This window comes from Neltuma alba, unplaced genomic scaffold, assembly GCF_004799145.2.
Source record: "Neltuma alba isolate B1F8T4 unplaced genomic scaffold, ASM479914v2 tig00001767_pilon, whole genome shotgun sequence".
NCBI classification, from domain to species: Eukaryota; Viridiplantae; Streptophyta; class Magnoliopsida; order Fabales; family Fabaceae; genus Neltuma; species Neltuma alba.
In genome coordinates this window covers 1-22,913 of record NW_021632602.1, presented here as the reverse complement: position 1 = coordinate 22,913, position 22,913 = coordinate 1, and the positions used below count along the sequence as shown (strand labels likewise).

Here is a 22,913-nt window from a genome sequence, read left to right as displayed (position 1 = left end):
GTGTAGAATAAAATGATCAAGTTGCGAGGATCGGAGAGAAGACTAAAAAAATTTTAGAATTTTAATGTTTTAACTTTTAATATCTCTCAAAATTCAGAGAGCTTAGTTCTGCTTTTAATTTGCATCAGCGTTCACGTAATTGAGGGTACCCAATATATACCAAACATGTACGATCGTACATGGTTGCCAAGAGCTCCCTTTCATGTTCGGTTTGTGTAATTTTTAAGTGGATTCCAATGCAATAGTGTTGGTGCGCATGGATTTCAGCTGTGAATCCATTAGTATAATATACGGGCGACCAACAACCAGCTTTGCAGCTCGCAGAGGTTATGTATTTGAGCTCATTCATTATTTTAGCTCGCAGGTGGATACACACACACACACAGAGACATACATATTGAGTATACGATTTATTTTCTTTGCCCTTTTTTTCGGGGTCCAAGGAAGAACATGTGAATCAAAGGGACCAAAAAAAGAATACAAGAGCTAGCAGCCACGATTATGCGGCTTGGCAGTTTCGGTCGCGACAAGTTTTATTTATTTGTTGGATGAAAAATTGAATAAATAAAAGTAGTACGTACACGACGTAGCAATTAATAGGAGTGAGTGGAATACACATGGGATGGGATCTAAAATAATGCGCAAGTGCAATTAGAAAAAAGGATTATAATAACGGGCGATTGGGGGGAGCTCCATGTGATGATGGTGCAAGCTTCACTCATTTTTGTGTTTTTGTGTGGTTGCATAATTCCAAGTATATAATACTCCTGTAGCCATGCATCTTCTTCGTGTGTGTCTTACACGTGTGTCCTGGCCCCACATGGATGATGCCGCTTTAATTGAATTTAATCAAACAACACGACGCTTAATCAGTGGATTAACGCATCCGCAATTCATTAAATTGCGCCCCGCGGTGGAGTTGGGGGGCCGCCCTCTTTTACTCATTTATTTTTAATTACTAATCCGAATAAAAGCCCTGCTTCTTTAATTACTTTACTGGTTTTTAGCAACATCTCCAGAACCCCCACACTGTTCATGATTTTGTCCATTATCTCCCACTCTTTTGTCCAAATTCTTGGAGCATATAATTAATAGATTCATTTCTAACTCATTTGAAAAGTATAGGGATCGATCAAATGTTTAACGTTCCCAGGTAATTATCCTGCAAGTATATATACTTCACCTCAATTTTCCCTCTTTCATTTCTAAAATTAGTCGCCACAATTATAATGGCTTGGATATATTCTATCCGATTATTACTGTATATGTACACACCACCTATGGCCTTAATATATTAAAAGTTAATATATTCAAAGTTACTTGATTAATTTAAGTAGATTAAGAAATTTTGTTAAGTTAGTTATTTCCAGTATAAATAGGTTTTATCTTTCATAGAATACCCTTGCCAATCATGTATATTAACTAAAACTATCATTTGATAGAATTTTTAACATGTTTAACTACTATAAGGACTATTTAAAAAAAAACTGATAAGTATAAGAGACAAGATGAATTTAAGTCTTATATTTATAATCAAATTGAAAATCAAACTACTTCTTATATCAAAGACTAAAAGTAATATATATTATGTAAGGTGGTTATCATTTTGAAACCCACAATGCTGATGATATCGAAAAATTAATACATCACATTATTAATAATTAACGCAGGTTCACGCGTGTATGCTTGAATTATATCCGCATTTGCGCCGAGTATATAGTATAATTAATAGTAAATAAAACTAAAGTGATTTTATTTGTTTGCCTCCTAATTTTTTCTAATTACTCTAAAGAAGGATTGATGTTCGTATCCTATCCTCTTCTAGAAGGTAGAAAAAGTGTAAATATTAAGCTTTGTGATTAAAAGATAACAACAAATTTTGGCATCATAAATGATATAATAATATCCCCCTCTAATCCCCCATTAAAAAAAAAAAACAGAAAAGATGTTATGACTATCGCAGAGGAAGGAAAAGATAAACGGAAGGAAAAAAACAAAATGCTACTATATATATAAACGCCAAATGTGGGGAGAATGCCAAAACATCTCTGTCTCGTAACATCTTTCCTTCACCATCCGAGAGGGAGAGATATGGATTCAGCGACTCCACCGTCGCCGGAGCTCATACTCGACAGGCTAAGAACGCTCAAGGTCGTGGGTAAGGGAGCCATGGGTACCGTCTTCCTCGTCAACGACATCGTCGCCGATCCTTCTGCTCGCTGCCCCTTCGCCCTCAAGGTCGTCGAGAAGTCCTCCTTCCACAACAAGCTCGACGCGGAACGTCGTGCCCGCTGGGAAATCCATGTCCTCTCTCGCTTGACTCATCCGTTTCTTCCCTCCCTTCTAGGGACCTTTGAGGACCATCAGTTCTTGGCCTGGGCCATCCCTTACTGTCCGGGCGGCGACCTCAACGTCCTTCGTTACCGTCAATCTGATCGGGTCTTCGCCCCTGCCGTCATTCGCTTCTATTTGGCAGAGATCATCTGCGCTTTAGAGCACCTTCATGCCCTGGGCATCGCCTATCGTGATTTGAAGCCGGAGAATGTCCTTGTCCAGCAGTCCGGTCACGTGACTCTCACGGACTTCGACCTGTCTCGCCACCTCACCCCCAAAACCATCAAAACCGCCATCGCCGTCGAGCAAAATCTGTCCGATAACCGAAGCAAGCATCGCCGGAATTTCACGCGATGGATTCCAGTCCCGTCGGACATTATTCACCACAAAAGAGGATTGGTGAAGGCCAAGTCGGCCCGAGTCATCCCGGTGAGCAGAAGGAAAGCAAGTTTCTCAAATGGTGAGCGTTCTAACTCGTTCGTGGGCACAGAGGAGTACGTTTCGCCCGAGGTCGTCCGCGGCGAGGGACACGAGTTCGCCGTCGACTGGTGGGCCCTGGGCATATTGACGTACGAGATGCAGTACGGCACGACGCCGTTTAAGGGAAGGAATAGGAAAGAGACGTTTCGTAATGTTCTGATGAAAGCGCCAGAATTCGTAGGGAGGCGAACAACATTAACCGACCTGATTGAACGGCTGCTGCAGAAAGACCCCGCAAAGCGCTTGGGTTACGCGCGCGGTGCCAGCGAGATCAAGGAGCACGAGTTCTTCAGAGGGGTCCGGTGGGACCTACTAACGGAGGTCGTGCGGCCACCGTTTATTCCGTCAAGAGATGATGGGGACCGGACGGGGCGAAGAATGAGCGGCAGCGGGGCGGACATAGGCGAATACTTTGAGAGATTAAGAACGCCGGCGTCACCGGAGAAAGGACGGAACATATCCGTAACAGAATTCTAAGGCACGTGTAGGAAGGGGGAGGGATTAGTTATTGATTTGAAGGGTACATAGAATAAGGGAAGGAGGAGAGAAAAGGGTTAGGGAAATTAGTGAGGGAAATGTGATAGTAAATGATAGGGGTTAGGCGTACACTGCGGTTGTTTAATTTGTTAATACGTGAAAACAATATCTTCAAGTGTGCGTGAGAGCGCACGCACGCACGCGATCTTGTTTAACATTTTCTTAATGAGATGCGCTGAGGTGAGGATGGTGATATATAATTGATATTAGAGGGTATAATTAATAATTATTGTTTGAACCGGAAAAAGGGGGTGATTATATTAAAGAAAATGGAGGTGCGGTCGTGGGGTCACATGGAGCGCCAATTATTCAGAATCATAGGCGTTTCAAAATATTCCCCTCCTTTTTCACAATGAATGGCTAGAAGCAGGAAAGGACTCTAAAGGGTGCTCTCTTTCTGTGAGCAGAGAATTATTAGGAGGAGGAGTGGTTTTAATATAAATATAAATGTATATATAATTTAATAAAAGGGACCGATCGGGTACGTAGTCGTCGTAGCTTAATTAATATATGTATATGCTGATGATAGAATTAATTGTGGTAGCTTAATAAAAGAAATAATTAATTAAATGCGAGTAACCTTATGTGGGTAATAATGAGCAGGCAAATTAAAGGTGGCAGGAGCAAAAGAAAGGGGGATTGTTATGATGAGGGGGAGGGACAAAGAGTTCTAAAATGGCGGGGCACTAACAGATAATAGCCCCTCCAGGCCAGAACGTACCTTTTAGTATAATTAGTTTGGGTTACTTGGTGTGAACGGGGATGTCAATGGGGGAAGCCACCAGTTAATATTGCCACCAGAAATGTAGAAGAGTCGAAGATGGAAGAGGGAAGCATATATGTATGTAATAATATTAGACGATCGATGCAGAAGCTACGGCAGCAAATGGGAGAGCTTCTTTTAATTTCAACATTCGATGGGCTTCAACGTATGACACAACCATGTCTCTTGTCTTTTCTTCACTCACTCCCTTTCGCCTTTCCCATCCCAAAATTATTACAAAGTCTCTTTCAATTTTACGAGTCATCACCAACAGTCTCCCACTTACATACGCGCTCCCTGTCCGATTCTTAACCTGTATTATTATTCTCTCTGTTCTAACCAATGGAGTCGTTTTCAAACTGTACCCTCCACTCCTATATATATATATATATAACGCAAATAAGAAACAAGTAATTGAAAATATTTATTTTTCATAAGTACATCACAAACTCTAATTTTTTCCCCAAAAATTTTGATCGACCTATATTTTACCGAATATTTAATTATACTCGTGAAGACAATTCATATTTAGATCAAGATATAATAAGTTTGGAGGGAACACACACACACACAGTTACTTTTCACTGTTTTCCCGCACCCCTTGCCCATCTTTATCTCTTCCCAGGTCTTTGATGACTTATAAGCATCTGGTTGTCCGTGAGGAAAAAGCAGGCATTCATGAATCCCATGTAACTACTCTTCCTCTGCTTCAACATAATCACTTGTTTGAGAGATTGTAACCAGATAGAATGATGTTTCAACATATCCTTATATCAAATTAAGTACCTGGATGTTTATAGCACTGGAACTCCGTCTACTGTAATTAAATATATATATATATGTAGTTTCATCATCAATGAAAAGTAAACAATAAGTAGCAATATTTTGTTTAGTTTAAATCATATATAACCAAATTCATTAAAGCAACAAGGAATATGGAAGGGGTCAAATTTTGCAGGAGGAACGATGAATAGAGTATAATAAATGCGTGGACATTTAAGCAACAAGGAATGGAATGGAATGAATGAAGGCGTTTTTGAGCTTGAGGGGCAGCACAGATGAATGCCTTGCTATAATATAATTCCAAATTCCCATGGCATCTTCTCTTTACTCTTTACCACACACGTACAGCACAATTAAGCACGACCGTCCAGCTCCATCAAATAATATATGTTTGAATATATGCATATACAATTTTTGTCTCAAACACGTTTCATCATTTAATTTCACCCGCTTCGCATATTCGAATATTCTGTGCTTGTGTATGCTTGCTCCATCTCTCTCGCATCAAACGCCTTATATTTATATAGTCGAGAACAAGCATGTCTGGAGAGCAGGAGAACGTAACGTCCTTAATTACATGTATTGCCAAAGGGCGAAATTAAATATATGTATAATAACTAATAAGTGTGTGTGTGTATATATATGTGTGTGTGGGTGTCTATGTTTGAGAGAAGATGTAGCTGCAAATTAAAGTAACCTTGTCGAACACCAATTTATCTCGAAAAGACGATTCAGTAATCAAATCCAATAATCTCAGGAGTGGTTCTATAGTTAGTTAATTATTCCTTGAGCTTGTGTAATCAATCTCAGTATACATATATTTCATGTCGAGAGAAAGAGAAACACACACACACACACATGATGATGCTTAATATATTTTGCCATCATCCTCCATGTTATTTGAAATTAAAGCAATATGATAACGCGAGGATTCTGTTATCTCTAATCTTGTATTTGTCCTTCCCATAATTAAACAACTAGATATATATTACTTTGTGGAGCCTTCCCTTTAGTGTCATATGCATAATTGATTTGAAATTGTAGGTAGAGGTAGGTTGCGTGTAGGCGTCAGCCATGCACAAAACACTCCACTTCGTCTTCAAGTATCGGCAACATCGGTTCCAAATATACAGAATTATGGAAGGAGAAATAATAGATGTGCGAGAGATGATGAAACTTTTCCTCCTCCCAAAGTTTCGGATTCCTCTGTTTTTGTCTACCTGGATCTCTTTTAAGTGGGCTGCTCATCTTCTTAATTATTAATTGCTGTTTTTGCCGTTTTTCTGTTTTTCATTATAAGACAAGCGCGCACACACACACACCCCCCCTTTGTTTAATCTCAAAATAGTACTGTAATCAGCCTCTGTATACATAGCAAGGAGAGCTGGGACATAACAACTCATGCCAATATAAATCAAGCTGGAATTAATGAGCTATAATGGCATGTGGCCTTCACGCAAACATATAGGAGCTCCTCCAGATATCTGTGCTCTTCACCTCCTGTTTAATTTTCCTTTCGTTTTATGTTCTTCACCAAACCCATCTTCACATCATGATGTCTTGATGATCAAACTTGATATAGCAAGTGTTGTAGATAGTGTGAATCGTTTGTGAGTGGGTGGCAATAGCAGGGTTTAATTTTCATTACGCACTATGTTTTTGTCGTATAGAAAATTTATGATGACATAATATTACACCGTTAAAATTTACCACAAAACTCTAACAAAATAATCCAGCCAAGCTCCCACCCCTCTCCTTTAATTGATGCGGCACCTACCATCTGCTTTCCTCTTCAGCCTTCACGTGACCTGTCCGCCATCTACTCCCCCTTTTCTTATCCACTCATTTTGTCCCCTTTCTATGTTCTTAAATTAATTAAGCTCCAAAACAGTGATTCAAAGCCTTGCTAGCCAATGGTTGTGCTTTGTTTTGGATTTCAACGATCTTGCAAACTGGGAGGCCTAAGTCCCGGATTACAAGTTACAACTCATCATTTTTGTACTATCTTCCATCCGATAACAAATACTTGTAATAATATGGTAGCATATTTATCATACTTTAATTTGAAAAATAGGACTAGTTTGTCTTTTCTCCCTCATCTTATTTATAAGTTTTAAATTTATAAATGAGTATTGTTTATTTTATAAGTTTCAACTTGATTTTGTTTTAATATTTTATGCATTTTTTTTATTTTGTCTTTAATTATCTATTTTCTCTCCTATCACATTTCACAATACGTTTCCTTTTATGATTTTTTTTACTTATTATAAGAATATTTAAAAATAAAAGTATATTTCCAACCTACTTATTACTTTTAACTAATTTAATAGTTTTTTATTCATAAATTATACATTTGAAAAGCGAATATCATTTTCCTATGTCACTTTGAAATTCTTAATATTCTATTACAGGCCATAACACGGGAGACAAACGCAAGCTCTGAAGTTATGGGAAAACGAAAAGTAAGGAATTTCAACGGAGGAGTCAACCTTGAAAGAGAGGCGCATGAGGACTTTGATGGACGGATGGATGGATGGATGCATGTGCTGTGGAAGTGTCGGGAGAAGAAAGATATAATAATTAATTAATTACGTAGGTACGTAGGGAGGATGGGACAGAGGAGAGGGGGCTTCTAAATTACATGCAAAAAGAAACACAGTAAGTATTGACGACAAACGAAAACAAGAAGAGTAGCTAGCTAGTAGCAACGTTTGAGAGGTTTGCCGCAGAGGCAATCGTTGGAGACGAAGGAGGACGCTTCCAGATGGTCAAAGGGGGCCCCGCTGGGGATCCTGCCGCACAAATGGTTGTGACTCAAATCCAAGTGCCCTATGTAGCCCGCCCTCGACACCGACTCCGGGATGCCGCCCTTCAGATTGTTATACGACAGGTCCAGCACCGTGAAGTAGGATCTTGCCCCGAACGCATTCGGTATTGTGCCCGACAGCCCGTTCCTGCTCAGGTTCAGATCGCTTATCCCCGAAGTGAACAGGCTCTCTGGGATTCTGCCCCACAATCTGTTCCCGTCCAGATTCAGCGTCGACAGAACTCCCATTCTGCCCACGCACTCCGGGATGGGCCCCGTTATCTTGTTCCGCGATAAATCCGCATCCGCCAGCCGATATATTTGGCAGATGGAAGTGGGAATCGTGCCGCTCAGCTGGTTCCCGCTCACCAACGCCCTGCTCAGCATCCTCATCCTCCCCATGCTTCTCGGCAGCGGCCCCGTTATTCTGTTGTTCCTCAGATCCAGGTGCGTCAGGCCGCTCAGGTCCGCCAGTGACGCCGGTATTTCCCCCCATATTTGATTGTCCGCCACGTTCAGGACGGTCAGGCTGCGGAGCCTGCCGATGTCGCCGGGGATGGCACCGGAGATTCGGTTCCCGACGAGGTCGACGATTCGGAGGAAGGGCAGGGAGGTGATGCATCGGGGGATTTCGCCCGAGATGCCCTTCCAGTCGGCGACCGTGATGCTGGAGAGTCGGGTGAGCTTGCAGATTGCGGGGGAGATGTATCCGGTCATGTAGCCGGTGCGGCGGGCTTTTTGAAAGAGGGGGTCCTCCGATTCGCCGCGGAGATTGATATCGGCTACGCGGCGGGAGTGCTGGTCGCAGCTGACGCCGTACCAGTTGCGGCAGCAGTCGGTGCCGGTCCAGGAATCGAAGATGCCCAAGTAGGGCTCGCGGAGAGCGGCCTTGAAGGCGAGGAGGGCCGCCCGGTCAGAAGGGGGGCAAGAGTGGACGGCCGGGCTAATGGCGAGGAGCAAAAGCAGCACTCCAATGGACGCAGTCGGAGGTGTGGCCATTGAGTGAGGATTGGCTGCACTGGCTCTAATATCGTAATGAAGGCTGTGGGTGGCGGCCTCAGTTGCTGGATGCTCTTTTATTTATTACTGCAAATGTCGATGGCAGGGGGAGCCTCTGCATGCAAGTTTGGGGCTCTCACAACGTCCTTTATATACTGCTCCTTCCTCTTTTCTTGTGACCTATTTGCCCTTCCTTATCAGGATGATTTACCTCAACAGTTCTGCACTGCCACTGCGAGCTCGCTACGCTATTTATCTGAGAAGTACTTTCTCCTCTCCCCCGTTCCGTCCCATCTTAAACTGATTGAACGAAAAATTAAATTATAAATGGCAGTGTTTAGTCTCGTTTTGTCCTCTTCGAATACGTACATACAGGTTTGTGTTTTTTTTTTTTTTACAAGAGGGTGCAAGTTGTATATTTACTATTATACGGAGCAAGCGAAATATAGTTGGAAGATGCGCGAGTGAATATATGAAGATAAGAAGGAAGAAGAAAGGATATAGACGGAGCGATGTGAAGAGATAAATTATAGATGAGAAAGAAACAAGGGAACATGGGAAAAGCTCTTGCACCAACCAGGCACATGATATGATAGGGCGCAGGGATTGAGCGGAAAATAATTCAGGCGGGACAAAAAGTTTGGCATCGTTACGTCTAAACATATAATTTCTATAGCAATAATAAATCCAAGACGAGCTCATCAAGTGGATTTGGGCATATGACTCAAAAACATGGGCATGTGGACGGAGGGTTAGGGTCCAGGGAGGCAGATGTATGATTGATGGCTACAGGACAACTACTTTACTCGATCGATCCTCCAAAACTACTAGTCAGATGGTTAGGGAAGGGATCAAAGGAATTAAACAATAACGATCGACCTCCCATGCATCTATTTTTAAATGGGGCACTTTTGGCATCTGTGGCAACTGTGAGAGGGGAACCATCTATCCATCTGAGACTGAGATTGTCACACCCATCTTCCAAGGGGGACGTAAGCACGCCCATCTTCCACTCTTCACTCCCCCTTATAAAAAGCGCAAGAACCCAATCCGCCACGGAAGACCGCCTCAAAGCCTTATCCCCGAGATTCCATGTTTGCTTTTGGGAAAAACACAGCATCCTTGTATTTTATATCTTAATAACCTCTGGCGCTCCTTCCGACGTGGCGCACGTATATCTGTATGTGTTCACAACCCTTTTCTTTACTAATTTATTCTTGACTCTATGAATGGTTTGTTTAAATCGAATGCAATAGTGGCGAGGGGAATAAGCACGCGTGTCCACATCCATGTGAAATAATGTGATATATATGTTCTGCCACTGTTAATATACACACGCTACGAGAAGGCAATATTCATCGATCATTTGGACGCCCCATCAGGCATATGGACTTCGCTTTTCTCTCTTTTTGTTGTGTCTTCGATGAACAAACCCGCTCCAAGTCCAGCGCAGCTTCCACATTTTACCAATGTCTTGCTGCTACAGCTGGCCCCTCCAGCCCTGTTATCACAATTCCGTGTGTGATTAGGTGCAGCGCTTAACTAATCCTCCTATATACACATGCATTACTATATTCCTTCTAAATTAACTACGTTTGACAATCCCCACATGGTCTACTTAATTACTAAGCCTGTTAATTTTTTTGTTTTGTTTTCAACGTACGAAATATCGGGGTAAACTTTAGGTGATATCTGGGGCAGCCATTTTCCAACGCAGCGTACAAAACAAGGCCCGCTGTTTCTTGTTTGACTTAATGTCTCGGCCGATATTAATCTTTATATATTCTTATTCGACTCTATCGCCGGTTGACCATATATTATGATATACTTCGTATAGCCAACCTTCTTGGGGACGAAGCAGCCCGGAGAAGCATGTGCACAGCTTGCTTTTCAAACCAAGCTAATTAGATTATATATATAGCGATATTGTTCGTTAGGGGAAAGCAAAAATATTGGAACATAAGGTCCCAGAATCTGCTTACGCGATTATAAATTAATTGTTGCGCAGGGTTCAACCAATATTTTGGCATATATATGGCAGACGAGTGGTTGTGTATCATAACATAAAACCCAAAGAGGTGGGAAGCTTCCAAACATGCATATTGATACATTAATGTATATATACCAACAGCCATGTGATACCAGCAGCCAGGTATGTGATCCATCCCTTCCATTTCCTGAGTTTACAGGCACCCAATCAGTGATGGATTTATAACGATAGCAGCTATGGCTGAGCCAAAAGAAGGAAAAAAGAACGATTCGATCAATACATAATTATGGGGGCCGCGTGCCAAATTCTTATTTAGAAGATATCGTATGCGCCCATTACATAGTTTATACTCCCGTGGATCATTCGAACGCACGCGCTCACATTTAAAAAATAAATAATAAAATTAAAGGGAACGCTCGGTATCATTGAATTCCAAGAGAGCCTGCAATAAAAATAAGTACGTGTGCTGAAGATTAGAAATACATCTTCTCTTGGGATGTGATGATAATAAATAAGAGCAGTTGCCGGAGGTCGGTGTGATTATGGTGAGTAAGAGCAGGTGTTAGCAGAATACGCGCAGGAATGATGCAATTAATTAAGGAGGGCCCTTATTCTCGACGGATGCTCACAGTCTGAACCAAGCTAACAGAAGGAGCAGGCCTCCAATCCTCAGTCTGGTCTTCTTCCTTTTACCTAAGCAAATGAAGCAAGCCACCCCTCCATCAGCTCTTCCAAAAAAAGGCCAGAAGCACCGTAATTTGTATTTCTTTTGGTTCTTGCCCAAAAAAAAAAAAGGGTGGGCGTTAGGGTGGAAGGCCGAAAGGCTGTGATGGATATGAGGGCCAGGCCTAATGTAAATATGGAGGGGCCCGATGCAAGAGAGAACCCTGCATCCATCTTGTCTTGTTTGAGGCTGGCCTCATCTCTTGCCCTGTTCCTTCGTCACCACCGCCCACCTCCTTCCTCAATAATACATTATTGTTGGAATTTTAAAAAAAATATTATACTATTATTCATTAACCTAGCGCACACACCGACACACAATATTAATTAATTGTTGTGCCTGATAACTCAATATTAATTAAATGTGCTGAAACAAAGGGATGCCCCGTGTCATATACCCCCAGTGAAGAGAGTTGGGTTTCAGGAATTTTTTAAATGACGACGACGACAATGACTATGTATATATATGGTAATACATAATGAAATAAGTGCCACGAATACCGAACACCCAAGGGATCGTAGAGTACACTCAACTGCGCTTGTCTTTTTGGAGCACGCAACCACATGTCCCCGTTAATTTGTTATTAATTACTTGATCCTTCCGTCCTCCTTCCCAGCTCTGGCGCTCTTCTTTTCTCACTTTCCATTCAACGCTCAAGACACGTGTATCATCCCCCTCCTCAATCTATATAGCTTTGTCTCTTCCTTTCGGATTAAAGACATCACAACAACGAAACCACCCCCCCCCCCCAAAAAAAAAAAGAAATCCGGCTTGCCACTCCTCATTTCAGCAGCAGCTAGTACCTCCTTTGGTCTTCAGATATTTCTTTAGCACATGGTGTTAGCCAGCGTTCGTCTCTGTTGTATTGGGGAACCTCGACTGATGCAAAAATTACTCATCAAGTCATTTCCCATAATGCACCTGTTCCGACCAAAAAAATTACTCAAGCGTCTCTAGAATTTCATTAAAAAGAAGGGACTACTGATCCGAAACAAAAATGCAGAGTTTTTTAAGGGGCAACCTTCTTTTTTTCCTTTGCTGGCGAATACGGCGACTTATGGATGCTTGATTATCCGACAAGTTTTTAAAGAAGGGGGAAAAAAATTAAAAAAACAACGACAAATTGAGGAGTTGATTGAACGCTCCCGAAACAGCAGGATGACGAGGATGACTCGGACAATCAAGCCCTCCGGAGAAGTGACTTTATGAAAAGGAAATTATATATATATACACACACACGTACACATCATTATTTACAGTATATTCTTATAATTCGTTCATACGCAATGAACATATATGTATATTTTTTAATGTAATATGACCATTTAAATCCTTGCCATCGTTTACGTGATCTCGCGAGGCCACACAAGTTGTTAATTATTTATATAATAGGTGTATATTTTCAGAAAAGGATTAATATGCTTATTAAATTTTAGTTCACCATTTAGTAGTCATAAAACTGAAAAGATGCATTTAAACCTAAAATAGCAGGCAACAGCAAAGGTAGAGAGAGAACCCAATAAAATGGGAAAGGATTTAGTGATGGGATTAGGTGGCCGGAGCATATGTGTACGGGTGTTAGGAAGTGCCACCCAAAATCATATTCCACACTCGTTCCTCGACCGTGCGCCGCGTGGCACCGGTGGGCCCCACACTTTTCCTGTTTTGTTAATAAAAGATTGGTGGCGTGAAATGAACTACCATAAAGGGCTTGCACTTGCTCCGAGATGCGAATCGATAATAGCCTCTCGAGTTTTCAGTTTCTAGAAGGCGCAATAATAACAGGAACAAAATGAGACTTGATTTGAGCACTGTTATGAAGCAGTTTATGTCACTTTATATTGAAAATTATTTTTCCCGTATAATAAATAAATAATGATAAGGAGAACAGATGGGAGGCTTTTGAGGAAGTGGGGAAAGGATGTGACCCCCCGGTATATTAATGATTTTCCAGATTTGCCAGAAATCAAAGGCAAGGTTAAAGAAATATAGGATGGGCGCTAATTATGGGGAAGGGAGCCACGTCGGGGGGCAGGATTATCCCAGAAAAGCAAGGGTATTATAGTCCCAATGTGTCCAGGCTCTCCCATCGCAAAACGGAATGCTCTGCTTTTCTTTCTTCCCCTGCCGCTACTGTTTTGTTCATGCTGTTTGCTTCCGCCGTCTTCACGTTTATCATCACATCATATCATTTTCAGCTGTTGCTTTTGCTTCTCATCCCCTTCCCTTCCCTTCACTTCACTCACTTTGGATTTGATTTTTACTTCCTCCTTCTCTCTTGGATCTCGATTGGCTTAAGCGGCCTCTGTGGTGTAACTTCTATCTCTTCCAATAATTACGCGCGGTCTTCCTCGTCCTTGAGACGAGACAACGGGAATGGAGTCAGATCTCCAGCCGCATCCTCCCATGTTTCGCGATCAGCAGCAGATTAATTCGGGGCTGACACGTTACCGATCGGCGCCCACTTCCTATTTTACCGATATAATTGACAAGGAGTGTTTTGAGCACATATTCAATCGACCATCTAGCCCCGAAACCGAGAGAGTTTTTTCGCGCCTTATCAGTAGTTTTTCTGAGGATCCCCCTGCTCAAAATCTCGCGCCCCTCACTGTAAAGCAAGAGGACGATCAGAACCAGCTACCTCAGGCTCAGGCTCAGGCCATGCCATCCATCAACAATGAACCGACGGTTTTGCGGCGGCAGCAGAGCAACATGAATATTTACGATAGTGCTCCTCGTAATCCATACACAAGATCAGCGCGGCCCCCTCTGCCGAATCAGAGCCTCCCCTCAGCTCATCGGTTGCCCCCTATGAAGACGAGACTTGGAAATAGTACTAGTAATCTAACCCGGCATAATAGCTCCCCTCCGGGACTCTTAGCTAACTTCAACATTGGTCCTGGTATTTCCTCCCCATTTCCTTTACTGCCTTATCTCTTTCTTTTCTATTTTGTCTTTTCCTTAATCCAAAAAAAATTTATGTCTTTGGTTCGGCGTAACAACTCTTTAGCAAATTTATGTCTTTAGATTATCTATTCCAGATATTATTTAGCTGCCCGCTCACCCACACTAGTGGGCCTGATTAGTTATGTCCAATTGAGGGAGCGATGATAAAATTAATATGGTCTTGTTAGAATTTCATGGGGGTATATGATATCAATGCCGAGGTCAATATCTGCAGGCTATGCTGCGGCTGTGAGAGGCATGGAAACTTTTGTGGCTGCAGATAACGCTACTGAAGCGACAAGCTTTCCTTCTGCAGGAACGTTGAAGAACCGACCGCCTTACTCGTCAGGGTTAATGTCATCCATAGCTGAAATCGGAGATAAAAACTACACAGAATTAGATAATCCCCGGAAGGAGGCCTTTACTGAAAGCCAGGGCGGTGATTTTATGTCGGGTTTCCTTGAAGATCCTTGGGACGCTTCTGCGATCATGTCTGACAATATTAGTGGTCATAAAAGATACAGAGATGATGAGAATGACGCAAAACCATTTTCTGGTTTAAGTGCGGCTGAAGCCAAGGTACCATGCTGTTAGGGGTAGACGTGGTATCGTTTGTGATCACTGGAATGTGATTGGTCTGATTTTTGTTGTTTGTGATTGGTCAGAATGAGAGGGGAAGCCAGGGCACCTGTCCTCCTCCATTGACTCATCACTTGAGTTTGCCAAAAACTGCAATGGAGATGGCAGCCGTTGAGAAGCTATTGCAGTATTCAGACACTGTTCCCTGTAAAATTCGTGCTAAGCGAGGCTGTGCCACTCACCCCCGAAGCATTGCAGAGCGGGTAGGCTCTATTTTTCGACCCCACAAACTTTTCCCATTTTCTATGCGTAATCCTTTTAATTTCTCTTCCATTATTTTGACTGGCAAAAACGTCAAAACAATGCGTTTAACTATTTATGGAATAAATGTTGAATCGGGGAAAGGGAATGACTGAGCAAATGAGTGGTGGGTTCAGGTTAGAAGAACTAAAATTAGTGAGCGCATGAGGAAACTACAAGATCTGGTTCCCAACATGGACAAGGTAAGAGGATATAATCAAATAAACCGTTTCTCTCGTGGACACTATGATGAGGCTGTGACATGCATAAGTATAATATTTCCTCCCCTTTCCAGCAAACAAACACGGCGGACATGTTGGACTTGGCTGTCGACCACATTAAAGACCTTCAAAAGCAGATTCAGGTATGGCATAAACCCCACGCATCTTAACTGTGTCTGACCATCTGTCAAATTTGTATATGGATGCGGCACGGTCTATTCAATGTAACTCAGATTCTTCCCACATGATTGTGCAATTGTGCAGAAACTTTTAGACAGCCGATCTGGATGTACGTGTTTGCAGAGGCAGCACCAATAACGGGAAAGAGGGTGGATGCAAGACTCGGCGTTTGTAGAGATTTGTACTAACTAATAATATGTGCGAGTAGATATAAACTGGAGAGCAAGTTTCTGTTTCTGCACTGATTAAGAGAAATACATATTATATATAGCATGTAGACTACGTCCAGTTGAGTTGGTTGTGACTGGGGCAGGGGAGAGAACTGGTTCTCATTATCTCATGTTAAAAGGAGGGAGAGAGACACACACAAACAGATTAATAAGATCCAAATATACAAAGGGTGCCATCTGAACGTAGCGTAGCGTGGGCAAAGGTGCAGGAAGTTTGTGTGTTGTAAGCTGACGGGGTGGGGATGAAAAAATAATATCCTTCTATATATTCCACGCGTTGGCATATAATTAGGATTAAGTTATGAAAGGGGCTAAAAATAAAAAGTATATTTAGTAAAAATTTTACATAAATTTTTGGAATCAGAAGTATATAACACTTGTATGATAACAATGAAAATTAAAAATTTGGGCTCATGATCCTTGTCAGCTCACCTCCTTTTCATTTGTCGCTACCGATCACATAGATGGATTATTTGGTGGCTTCATATGCTACTGAGGATGTGACTGAGGCTAACATTTGGTGTTCGCCCTCCTCCTCTCCGATGACCCGTACGGGAAGGACGGTGATAATCTTCCTCTTCTCGTGTCTTTGCTTGCATGCAATTTGTGGGCTGGATTGATTTCTGCTGCCTCCACCAGCAGTTATAATATAATGCGTGCATGCATGCATGTGTTCCTTTGGGGCAAGTCTTGGCCTCTGCCGCCTGAACTTCAGTTGGCACAACCTCAACATTCATCAAGCGTCTAGCTCGCTCAATTTCTTACTACGTTAATCAAAATCAAATAAATATGGATAATTTAGTTCTCATCGCTCGTGAGGGTAATCTGCATCCTGCTTTATTCTTTTTGCTTGCTTCTTTCAATCTATCAGTATGTTATCTCCTACTTCACTTCGTTCTTTTCTGCATTCTACGTGTACACGTATTCATGTAAGGAGAAGGATCCTTTGAAAAATGCAAAGAAAGGCATCGGTCTTTTATTTCTTCTTTCAAGGTGCATGACAGCATAGGGTAACCACCTTACCCGCACCAAATCCGAAAACTAACACGAGGGAGCCAAGCCATGCCAAGGAAGCAATGGTTCAGAGGTTTAACCAAATAAAAAGCGGTGTTGTCATTCTACCAAATTAAGAGGGCCAAGCTCTCGTTCCTGATCATATATGTTGAGTGTTGTTCACCGTTTCTTATTTCATTCCTTGTGGTTCCCCGAAACAAACTTAATAGCCCCATCCTTTGTTTCGTTCCCTCCCCCTGGCCTCCCGCTAAAAACCTAGAGAGACCCTCTTTTAGATAATACTGTTATGATCAGTATAGAAATCAATGGGAATTTTCTGACACAGCAGTAGCAGCAGATTTTAGGAATGAAGTTGCGGAAGAGATACAGGGGGAAACTGAAAGGTAGAAGAAGAGAGTCACAGATGAATTTCCCAGGAACGGGAGGGACCAGAAAGGAAAGCACACACATCAGATAGCATTGCCTTCATATTGCTGAGATTCCATTCCGCTCCTGCTAATGGCATCATGCAAAGGCGCCCCATTTCTTAACTCCTTGCTTGGATTGGAAAAAATTAGGAAGGAGAGAAAACTAGAGAGGAAAACATGAGAAGAAACAAATTTTCTCTTGCTTGGATAGGAGAGAAAATAAGAGAGAAAGAAAAAGTGAAAGAAAAAATAAAGTGGATCCCATGTCTTATTTTCTCTCTAAATTTCTCTCTATATATAGAGAGATTTGAGAAGAAAAATAAGATTTTCATGACTGTCCCTCTTCTCTCTTCTTCTCCATATATTTATTTTTATTATATTTAAAAGGTTGTTCACTTTTTATTTTCTAATATCTTAAAACAATATTTTTATTAAATAATTTGGTTTTAAAACATAATAATCTGAAAAAATATATAAACCAAATAAGTTGATTTCATTTTTTGATGATGCTAATGTTAGTATAATTTTTATTACAATATTTAATTTAATTTTAAATATGATATATTTTGATAAGAACATTTTAATCATTTAGATATTTGTTAATTTTCTTTTCTCTCTATTTTCTTTCGTCCATCCAAACAAAAGAATGATAACAACTTCTTTCTAGTTTTATTTTTCTTTATTTTCTCTCTCCTGATTTTCTTTCTTCTAAACTTCAGCAGAGCATAAATGATCACAAGCCACGCGTCATTCTGAGGTCCCACCAATATATGCCGGGTTCATCACAAATACCTACCTGATTTTTAACTCTAATGCTCTTGATTAAACAATAAAAAACGACGCTTTTAACACGGGCCACTTGACAATTTCTTGCTGACTTTCGGAAGTGGCTGCCTCGTGCTCCTTATTGTTTTCATACCTTATCAACAGAAAGGACCTCAACTTCCACAGTGGAAGTCCATTTATTCCAATTGTAAAAGAGGACACGGTAAAGCATTCCAAAAAGCAAATATCTTCTCCGTTCTCAGAAATACCCTTCCTTCTTCTTTCCGGAGATCCGCGCGTCTCCCACAATTATCTCTGTATAAGTGTCCATCGGGGACCAGTATGGCCATGACCGATCCCTTTTTGTCACTTCCGTTGTCAACCACTCAAAAATGGAACCTGGGTCCCCACCCTCGTTTTCTGTAATTGCCATTGTCTTCCATCCTTTCCGATCGTCCACTACCTTGTCCTCTTTTTTCATCTTTTATATGGTAAACTTTGTTTTTGTAGAATACGGGAGGAACGAACGCCAACGGCACCCCCCTGTCGCTCCCTGGAATCCGTGGGCATAATGGTAAACTCCCTTCCTGCCCATAGTGCCAGCCTCATGGTCATGGATATATATATATATATATATGTATATGTATATATTCTAGTATTAAAGTCAGCTTTCTCTCTGGCTCACATGCCGTCCCTTTCCCATTCCTTTAAAGTTATCTGTTTTCTCAAGTACTTGCGCTCATGGCTGCTGAAGAGAGCAGCAAGGGAATTGGGAAGGCAAGGCAGGAAATTGCAGAAGCAGTGCAGCGCCAAGGGAATCCTGTTCACTTCTCTGCCCACGACTACCCTGTTTTCACTCCTGTAAGCCCCTCCCTCCCTCTTTTACATCCCAACTATTCTAACCTTTCTTTCCTTCTTCCTTCTCGTTCCCTCTTCCTCATCACATATACTGCAATAGAATTTTCCACTTCTTCACCTTCCGGGATTCTCGCTTTCTTTTGCTTTTTGGTGAATTTTGGGGTCTATGCCCCAATTCTGTGTTGGTCATCCTCACTCTTTCTCATCCCTGTCATTTGTAAACCAACAGCGGAGTCTGTTCACTGTTGTCTTCCATTGTTTTCGGGCTTGTATCTGTTTTAGTGCGTAATAATTCCCCCAATTTCCGATCAATTTTGTTACTTGATTAATTTATTAGCGATGAAATCATGCACAGAGCTACGAAGACGAACCAGTGGCCGCTTATCAACAGGCAGTATCAATTTGGAACGACAGCCATGTGAAAGCAGGACAAGATACGGAAATCATCGTACCCCACTCCCAGTCAAGAAAGGGGCTGACTCTTGGTTTTGTCAATCCCAGCCTTCAATCCTATGTATGCCCGGCCGACGATTCCAAATCTGTCAACGGTTCTAGTGCCAACAACATTACAGTTCTTCAAACATCACCTGCAAATAGTAATCACTTCTTCAAGTCCAGGAGAAGAAACAGCTTGGACGACTTCAACTCTCTATCCTCCTGCAATAGATGTCAGCCTTCCCTCATCACTGCAGAATCTGAAAACAGAAGTAACACTAACACTTCCGAAGTTCTTGTCCCTTTCACCGATTCTCACTCATCTCTTCCGCCACAACCCAAGAGTAAGGGGATTATTTCTTGGCTATTTCCTCGGCTAAAGAAAAAGCATAGCAAGAATGAGACTTCCCCAAACAGAACTGAATCCGAGGAAGTTTCTCAGGTTCTTAAGGATTTAGGAAACGTATCAATCGAAACACTGAAGAAAGAGCTGATTGAAGCAAATGAGAACAGAGATGCGGCCTTAATGGAAGTTTCCGAGATGAAATCTTTATTTGGGGAGGTTAAACAAAAATTAGAGTACTTGGAGAGTTACTGTGAAGAGCTGAAGAAAGCATTGAGACTAGCAAAGGATTGCCGTGTTCGTGAAAAGCTTAATAATCTGCCCAAGCGAGGAAAACCATCTGATGGGAGTGCGGAAAATGTGATGCCTGTGAGCGAGGGAGTAATGGTAGAGGGGTTTTTGCAGATTGTATCGGAAGCCAGATTATCAGTGAAGCAATTCTGTAAGACCCTTATAAGCCAGATTGAAGAAACCGATCGTGCCTTAACTCAGAATCTGAACCAGCTTCTCCAACCATACAAGCTGTCTCTGAACGCCAAGTACTCAAAGGCTGTGTTATACCATTTTGAAGCTTTCATTAATCAGTGCCTCTACCAAGACTTTGAGAATTGTGTGTTCCAAAAGAATGGATGCCCAAAATTCTTGGACCCACATCAGGATCGTCAGACACATTTCTCATCATTCGTAGCACTTAGGAATCTGAGCTGGAACGAGGTATTGAGAAAGGGAACGAAATATTACAGCGAGGAGTTCAGTAAGTTCTGCGACCAAAAAATGAATTGCATTATCACTTGTCTGAATTGGAGTCGGGCGTGGTCTGAAGAGCTGCTCCAAGCATTCTTTGTTGCTGCGAAATGCATATGGTTGCTTCATTTGCTGGCACATTCCTTCAACCCACCATTGGGGGTTCTAAGGGTAGAAGAAAACACGAGTTTCGATGGGCATTACATGGAAGATATGTATGAGGATAGGCAGAGATCACAAGGGCCAAGCAGGGTGAAGATGATGGTGATGCCAGGGTTTTATGTTGGGGATAGGGTTTTGAGGTGTAAGGTCCTTTGCAGGTACAAGGCTGCAACCTAGGCTGGTAGTTGTTGTTGTCCGTCCAAGGTCTATAACTTGCCAAATGAATGTGATGCCATGGTTCTTGGTTCCCGAGTTTGTGAGACGAGTAAATACTAAATAGGTGTTGATCTGACAGTGAAAGCCATATGCTAAACGTCAAACTGTGTCACTGTAATAGTAAATCATGCATTTCAACTGAGAAGCATATTACGATGCACTTGTGCAAATGCTTTGGCCCTCTTTCTTGGCATTATGAGTTATCAGATTTAGACTGTTGAGTTCTGCACCGACGACACATAGGAAATACTCAATTATGTTATGTGAGAGGAAAACGAAACCTAAAGGAGAACCAATGAAGACAATGTTTTCAGCGTTGACCCAACGATGTGAAATGGGTTGCCATGTATTAAATATTAATGTATATTTTGCTTCATAATGCCTTCCATACTTCACTGCTACAAGTGAGGCTATTCCGCAGACTTTTTTGGATTTAATAAATCTAATTTGTCTCTCTACACAACACCGGCCATTTCTCTTCTTTCAATAAAGCAGGCGCTTGGGAAGGCTAAAGAGGAATTAAAGTAGGGCGTGTTTCTTTATTTGGGAGCTGGGACTACGATTCAACCGAGTTAGGGCTGGTATTTAAGAAAATTACCATTTGATCACGCCGTTATTCTAATTGGAAAAGAACCCCCCGAGAGAAGACACATTTGATTAATATCCTCGATGAGATTATTAATTCAATATTGTGAGAATCAGACGTGACATTAATAGGACCGGTATTAGTTAAGATAATATAATTAAAAAAATATGTTTGAAAAATTAAAATTAAAATATTTACTAATATATTTATTTATATCCTTATCACGTGTGAAGTTTATAGGTAATCACGCCAACATTATAAGAAAATATTTATTATCCATTATATATCACCAAAATCATCCAATATCCCACATTAATTGTTCGGCCGCAAACAAACGCAAATTTTTATTACTTAAAATAATGAATAATTGTGTAAAAATGATTTATATATCACCAAAATCATCCAATATCCCACATTAATTCTTCGGCCGCAAACAAACGCAAATTTTTATTACTTAAAATAATGAATAATTGTGTAAAAATGATTTATTTTTTCCGTCTAAATTCTTACTCGAAGCTATCCAGAATCTGAGCCGCTGATGATTGAGATGAGGCACGGGATGCATTAAAGCAGCGCCTCTTTGCTGGCAAACAACCTAAAAAGGATTGGGTCACGATTTGCGTTGACTGAGGAAAATTCGGCCATAAAAAAAGAAGAAGAAATGTTTGTTTTTGTCATCAAGAAAAATGAAAAAGTTAGCAACATAAATGGGTCCAAGGCCACAAACCTACCCCCACGCCCCAGTCTGGCACTCAGCGAGGAGTCAATTCAAATTACGAATAGATTAATAGGGGGAGCCTGGATTCCGAGGCCACCAACCTCCTCCTCCTCCTCACAGACCGTGTCCGACCATCTTCTCTCTGTGAGACTGTGAACATGGAGGCTCCGGGCAAACAAGACATGGACATAGTGCTGTTCCCTTTCATGGCGCAAGGTCACATAATTCCTTTCCTCGCTCTAGCGCTTCAGTTGGAACGAAGCACAAACAATACCATCACCGTGGTCAACACCCCTTTCAACATCCAAAAGCTGAGGGCCTCTCTCCCGCCACACTCCTCCCTCAACCTCCTCGAAATCCCTTTCCATGCCTCCGACCATGGCCTCCCTCCCAACACCGAGAAACACCGACGCTGTGCCTTACAGCCTCGTCATTCGTCCTAGAGGCCTCCACTTCTCTGAGGCCCGCTTTCAAGCTCCTCCTCCAAAATCTCTGGACTCGCAACACCACCGACGGCCACTCTGTGTTATAGCCGACAATTCTTTGGATGGACTGCTGGTGTGGCCAAAGAGGTCGGTGCGTTCCACGTTACTTCAGCGCTTCTGGAGGACATGGCATGGCTGTTACTATTCTCTCTGGTTCCATCTCCCTCGTCGGAACGGACAGTGCGATGAGTTTTCACTGCCCGATTTTCCAGAAGCCGGCCACATACACAAAACACAGCTACCGACCAACATATCGGAGGCGGATGGCAGCGATGCGTGGTCATGTTCCAAAGGAAGAATCTTTCGGG

The 22,913-nt window shown here is 41.8% G+C and overlaps 4 protein-coding genes across 4 annotated transcripts; 3 read left to right on the top strand and 1 right to left on the bottom strand.

Annotated features, from left to right (window-relative positions):
* Positions 1-1,977: 1,977 nt before the first annotated feature.
* Positions 1,978-3,487, top strand: LOC114763249 (serine/threonine-protein kinase UCN-like). Its single transcript, XM_028952874.1, has one exon. The coding sequence runs from the start codon at positions 2,035-2,037 to the stop codon at positions 3,289-3,291; it is 1,257 nt and encodes a 418-aa protein (XP_028808707.1). The 5' UTR covers positions 1,978-2,034; the 3' UTR covers positions 3,292-3,487.
* A 3,982-nt stretch (positions 3,488-7,469) lies between these two features.
* LOC114763265 (DNA damage-repair/toleration protein DRT100-like) lies at positions 7,470-8,876 on the bottom strand. The gene has a single exon (XM_028952898.1). The coding sequence runs from the start codon at positions 8,700-8,702 to the stop codon at positions 7,596-7,598; it is 1,107 nt and encodes a 368-aa protein (XP_028808731.1). The 5' UTR covers positions 8,703-8,876; the 3' UTR covers positions 7,470-7,595.
* A 4,440-nt stretch (positions 8,877-13,316) lies between these two features.
* LOC114763259 (transcription factor bHLH122-like) lies at positions 13,317-15,972 on the top strand. The gene is made up of 6 exons (XM_028952886.1): positions 13,317-14,318; positions 14,598-14,941; positions 15,028-15,204; positions 15,379-15,444; positions 15,537-15,605; positions 15,727-15,972. Exons 1-6 carry the CDS (start codon positions 13,793-13,795, stop codon positions 15,778-15,780), a joined length of 1,236 nt encoding a protein of 411 aa, XP_028808719.1. The 5' UTR covers positions 13,317-13,792; the 3' UTR covers positions 15,781-15,972.
* Positions 15,973-18,369: 2,397 nt separating this feature from the next.
* Positions 18,370-21,195, top strand: LOC114763231 (IRK-interacting protein-like). Its single transcript, XM_028952852.1, has 2 exons — positions 18,370-18,919; positions 19,272-21,195. Exons 1-2 carry the CDS (start codon positions 18,800-18,802, stop codon positions 20,775-20,777), a joined length of 1,626 nt encoding a protein of 541 aa, XP_028808685.1. The 5' UTR covers positions 18,370-18,799; the 3' UTR covers positions 20,778-21,195.
* The last annotated feature ends 1,718 nt before the right edge of the window (positions 21,196-22,913 follow it).

Bases quoted from the DNA above. Each gene is read 5' to 3' on its own strand.
- LOC114763231 (XM_028952852.1), top strand. From the start codon at position 18,800: ATGGCTGCTGAAGAGAGCAGCAAGGGAATTGGGAAGGCAAGGCAGGAA. The intron at 18,920-19,271 runs GTAAGCCCCTCC...AATCATGCACAG, and splicing joins ACTACCCTGTTTTCACTCCT to AGCTACGAAGACGAACCAGT.
- LOC114763265 (XM_028952898.1), bottom strand. From the start codon at position 8,702: ATGGCCACACCTCCGACTGCGTCCATTGGAGTGCTGCTTTTGCTCCTC.
- LOC114763259 (XM_028952886.1), top strand. From the start codon at position 13,793: ATGGAGTCAGATCTCCAGCCGCATCCTCCCATGTTTCGCGATCAGCAG. The intron at 14,319-14,597 runs GTATTTCCTCCC...CAATATCTGCAG, and splicing joins TAACTTCAACATTGGTCCTG to GCTATGCTGCGGCTGTGAGA. The intron at 15,445-15,536 runs GTAAGAGGATAT...TCCCCTTTCCAG, and splicing joins TGGTTCCCAACATGGACAAG to CAAACAAACACGGCGGACAT.
- LOC114763249 (XM_028952874.1), top strand. From the start codon at position 2,035: ATGCCAAAACATCTCTGTCTCGTAACATCTTTCCTTCACCATCCGAGA.